The sequence below is a fragment of the Chelon labrosus genome (assembly GCF_963514085.1).
Source record: "Chelon labrosus genome assembly, chromosome: 4".
Classification (NCBI taxonomy): Eukaryota; Metazoa; Chordata; class Actinopteri; order Mugiliformes; family Mugilidae; genus Chelon; species Chelon labrosus.
This window is the reverse complement of record NC_140340.1, coordinates 10,260,650-10,265,405: the sequence shown is the minus strand read 5'-3', so window position 1 is coordinate 10,265,405 and position 4,756 is coordinate 10,260,650. Positions and strand designations below refer to the sequence as shown.

The window sequence follows — 4,756 nt, the reverse complement described above, 5'->3', positions numbered from 1 at the left end:
GGAATCACAAAGTGTGAAGCAAAGCAACGGCCTGTCGAAAAAATATTTCCCAAAATACAAAGGAAAGTCACAGAAGCCCGACTTAAAAATCCCATGGAGAATAAAATGTTGATGAAGTGAAAGTTGAAACATGGAGGAAAGTTTCTCCATAGCTGTTGAAGAAACTGGTTAATTCAAGACCTCACATGTGATCAAGCACCACTTTTTTTTTAAAATAAAACAATCTAATTAATAATAAATAAACAGTGAGTAATTGCTGAAATCCCAGAGATTTCATGTTTGGAAATGTTGGAGAGAGATATGTTAATATCTTACTGACTTTTAGAAATGTGTATCATAATTAGACTATTTTTCCCAGATCAATACTTGTCTTGGTTTAAAAAGTCAAGTCTGGGTGTTTAGTCAGTCAGTTCACTAACAGCTTCTTTAACTTTTAATTTTTTAAAAACTAAACCAATTGTTTAGAGAGCAGTGTTTCTCACGCGTGTGATAGAAAATAAACAGTCAAGCATAGCAGCTATCCACATCAGTGCAGAAGTGGTTTACCACTGAAGGGTCTATGTTTAATTTGAATCACAGGTATTGAGCTGGTGAACCGTTGGTTTCCTGATATAGCTGCACATAGACAGAGTGCAAAGGTAAACTGTCTAAATTTAAGTTAAACTTTGACTTTAAATATTGAGATGCAATGATTATAAGCGTGCAACCTGTAAAAACCTGTATTTTGCAGTCCGAGTTAAAAACTAAAGACTAAATAAATAGATGTATTCAGGTTTAATTAGAAAAAAAAAACAACTAAAAGACATTGTTCCCACCTTCTCTCTGTAGATTCCACAGAAGTCCAACTCCCAGTAAGATGACACCATCAGCTGCTCCACAACCAGTCATGACCACAACTGTGAGCCATATTATTGTACCTGTTTTGGAAAAACAGAAGCTTTACATGAAACATAATGTTAACACAAACTGATGACATAGATCTTCAATATTACCAACATTAGAGCACAGGACATGAAAAATAGAGGAGAATATATAGTTTTTGAACAGATAAAAAATACTGTTATCTAAAGGGAGTTAGTTGTGAACACAACATACATGTTAGTGGGCTTGTCAGTGCACAGTATCTTTTCATATTAACAAACATGCATTAAGTATAAAAACAGTTGGCAGTGTTGAGAACTAAATCAGGAACGGTTAAAGCCATCTCAGTTTCCTTACTCGTGGCACAGAGGAATAAAAACACGATCTATATTTCAACTTTTCGTGTAATAATGTGTGTGAATCAGTAGTAAAATTTGGCAAGTGTGTCACCTGATGCTGGGTTCATTGTTGTCTGTGAAGCTGAGGTGGAACTAACAGTGTTATGAGGCATAGCAGCAGTTGGATCTGGTGGATAAACACAATATGAATCAGGAATCATCCAAAATCAGTGCAACTTTAATTTTCCTATAAATGGGTCACTGTCCTTTTGAGAAAACTTCTTAGGCTGAGTTATACTATGTGATACAACAAAACTCAAAATAATAATAATATTGTGTATCACCTTATATGAGTTTGTCTTGTGTAATACATATGAAATGTAATCAAATTACTATGAGAGACTAGTACATGTTCTGACATAAAAAAAACAACAAAAAAAATTAATTCAGCAAATAGTAATGATTCATGTATCATCTCTGCCTGCAGGTGACTTTTTACTGGGAGTGGATGTTGTTAAATCAGTGGTTCTATCTTTGTTTCCATTTGTGCCTAAAGAAACAATTTAATAAGTAAAATACTATGGAATTAAACTCTTCTTGTGCTGATATCAAGATAAAACAATATCCAAAGATGAAAGTGACAGATACTCACGTTGTATAGTGATGGAGGATATATTACTGTAAAGAGATGGATGCTTTACAGTGTAACGACATGTCACATTAACCTCAGCAGGTGATGTGAGTCTTGCTATCTCCAGCAGCTCAGTTCCTGTCAGTGTCTTCAGACAGGGGAAGTCTCTGACTGTTCCTCCACTCAGAGTGTAAAACTGACACTGAGACACAGAAACAGATGATGGAGGCTCACACCTCAGCGTGACTGAGTCTGTCTCTGTGATCACTGGTGGACTGACGGTGAGTTTGGGTGGAGGAGAAGCTGAAAGTTGAAGCATATTTATTCACAAAGGTTATTTAGGTACATTTAAACTACAATACAGCAAGCATTAACTGAACTAAAATCCAACTTTAATAGTGAAATCTGATTTTCTTAAAACTCAATAATATCAATTATGTTTGTTTGTTCTGACTCCAAAGATATAATATCAACATTAAGTATTAAAGTTACTCACGCTGTATGGTGATGGTGGATATGACACTGTATGGAGACTCTTCAGTTTGTACCGTATAAAAACAGTTCACATCAACCTCAGCAGGAGATGTGAGACTTGCTATCTCCAGCAACTCAGTTCCTGTCAGTGTCTTCAGACAGGGGAAGTCCATGACATTTTTTCCACTGTGAGTGTAGAAATGACACTGAGACACAGGAACAGACGATGGAGGCTCACACCTCAGCGTGACTGAGCCTGTCTCTGTGATCACTGGTGGACTGATGGTGAGTTTGGGTGGAGGAGAAGCTGAAAGTTCAAGCACTCAAATATTTATTCACAAAGACTATGTAGGTATATTTAAACTACAATACAGCAAGCATTAACTGAACTAAAATACAACTTTAGTAGTGAAATCTGATTTTCTTAAAACTCATATTAACATCAATTATGTTTGTTTGTTCTGACTCTAAAGATATAATATCAACATTAAGTATTAAAGTTACTCACGCTGTATGGTGATGGTGGATATGACACTGTATGGAGACTTTTCAGTTTGTACTGTATAAAAACAGTTCACTTTAACCTCAGCAGGTGATCTGAGTCTTGCTACCTCCAACAGTTCATTTCCTGTCAGTGTCTTCAGACAGGGGAAGTCTCTGACTGTTCGTCCACTGTGAGTGTAGAAATGACACTGAGACACAGGAACAGACGATGGAGGCTCACAGCTCAGTGTGACTGAGTCTAGCTCTGTGATCACTGATCTATTCACTGTCAGTTTAGGCTCAGGCAGAGCTGAAAAGACAGAGGTCAACATATGAGGATGAAATGTATACGGATACTGTACGTCTGATCATAAAAACACAAATGATGATAATCTCAGAGACTGACCTTCAATCTGATGAAAAGAATCTGTCAGAGAAACATTTTTTAACAAGTGAAATAGATGCAGTAATGACTCATGAAAAACCTCAACACAACATTAAAAGATTAAACATCCAGCTATGATGCAACTGTGTGAATCTAATGTAAAACTGTTAATATACGATGCAGATAACTTAGACTTAGACTTAGATAAACTTTATTGATCCACAAGGGAAATTGCTTGGTTATATAACACATTGGTTATATATCAATACTTAGTGAGATCATGTAACGCATTAACATTACATTCATAAGTAACAGTGTTCCTGTACTGTTGTGTAAGAGCCAACGTTAATAAAGAGATGTTTAACTTACAGATGAAGACAATAAACAAAAGGTGTCCAGTCATGTTGAAGCTGAATACTGCTCCTCTAAAGACCTTTCTGGCGTCGAAGTACAAGTCACTGACACGTTAAACACTTCATGTCAGGAAACCACAGTAAGCATCAGAAAGCAGTAATAGAATTCAACAGGCCACAGAAGCACACACTTCCGTAAATGCTCTCACACTACAGCACAACTTAAACAATCAGTCCAGTTTTATTTATGTTATTTATCAAGAACAATCCAAACTGTCTCAAGATGATTTACACATCTCAGTCAAGTTGGCAGTGCATAGTATAGACTACAAGAGAAAGAAAACGGATATTCCACCATTAATGTGGCGAGGGTGGCAGACTTCTGCTTCCTGGGTGTCCATATAGAGGAGAACGGTGAACACCTCTGAGCTGCTGAAAAAGGCTCAGCAGAGACTGTACTTCCTGATAATACTCCGGTGGAATAACATCACACAAAGACTGCTGGTGTCCTTCTATCGTGCCTCCTTCGTGAGTGTATTGACATACTGCGTGTGTATATGGTACACCAGCTGCACAGCGGCTCAGAGGAAAGCGCTCCAGAGGGTCATCAACACCGCACAAAAAATCGCCGGCTGCCCTCTCCCCACACTGGAAGAACTACTCAATTCCCGTTGTCTCAAAATAGCCCAGAACATTATAAAGGACACCCACCAACCCAGTCACTTCCTGTTTGAACTGTTACCTTCAGGCAGACGGTACAGATCAATAAACGCAAGGACAAATAGACTCAAACACAGTTTTTATCCAACAGCAATAACAACCCTCAATGCTGCAAAAAAATAATATGCACTATACTGTTTTTATGCAGTGACTGGTTGTGCATGACTGTGTCTGTTACTTATGCTGCTGATGTTGTTATATGTTTTTTTTTTATTCTTTTCATTATATCTAATGATGCACTGATAGGAGAGCACTTTTAATTTCGTGATGTGTGACAATGACAATAAAGACCTATTCTATACATACATCTGACTAAACCATGTACATCTTATCATGATACAGACAAGAGAACTGGATAACGCCGATGCATGTTACATGAGATATTGATATGATATGATAGACAATGATCAGGCATAACATTATGACCACCTTCCTAATATTGTGTAGGTCTCCCTTGTGCCTCCAAAACATTTGTGTCTCATCAGAGAATGGACATGGGCCTCCTGAGGGT

General features: G+C 37.4%; 1 protein-coding gene across 1 annotated transcript; it reads right to left on the bottom strand.

Moving 5' to 3' along the window:
* Positions 1–761: 761 nt before the first annotated feature.
* On the bottom strand, positions 762–3,890 carry LOC311486246 (uncharacterized protein). Its single transcript, XM_084542037.1, has 6 exons — positions 3,542–3,890; positions 3,194–3,214; positions 2,327–3,097; positions 1,852–2,133; positions 1,312–1,386; positions 762–917 (listed from the first exon to the last, which is right to left on the bottom strand). Exons 3-6 carry the CDS (start codon positions 2,475–2,477, stop codon positions 796–798), a joined length of 630 nt encoding a protein of 209 aa, XP_084398163.1. The 5' UTR covers positions 2,478–3,097; positions 3,194–3,214; positions 3,542–3,890; the 3' UTR covers positions 762–795.
* Positions 3,891–4,756: the final 866 nt, after the last annotated feature.

Coding starts and splice junctions, on each gene's coding strand:
- LOC311486246 (XM_084542037.1), bottom strand. CDS start 2,477: ATGGACTTCCCCTGTCTGAAGACACTGACAGGAACTGAGTTGCTGGAG. Junction 2,134..2,326: donor ATCCACCATCACCATACAGC/GTGAGTAACTTT, acceptor TTCAACTTTCAG/CTTCTCCTCCACCCAAACTC. Junction 1,387..1,851: donor ATCCTCCATCACTATACAAC/GTGAGTATCTGT, acceptor TTTATCCACCAG/ATCCAACTGCTGCTATGCCT.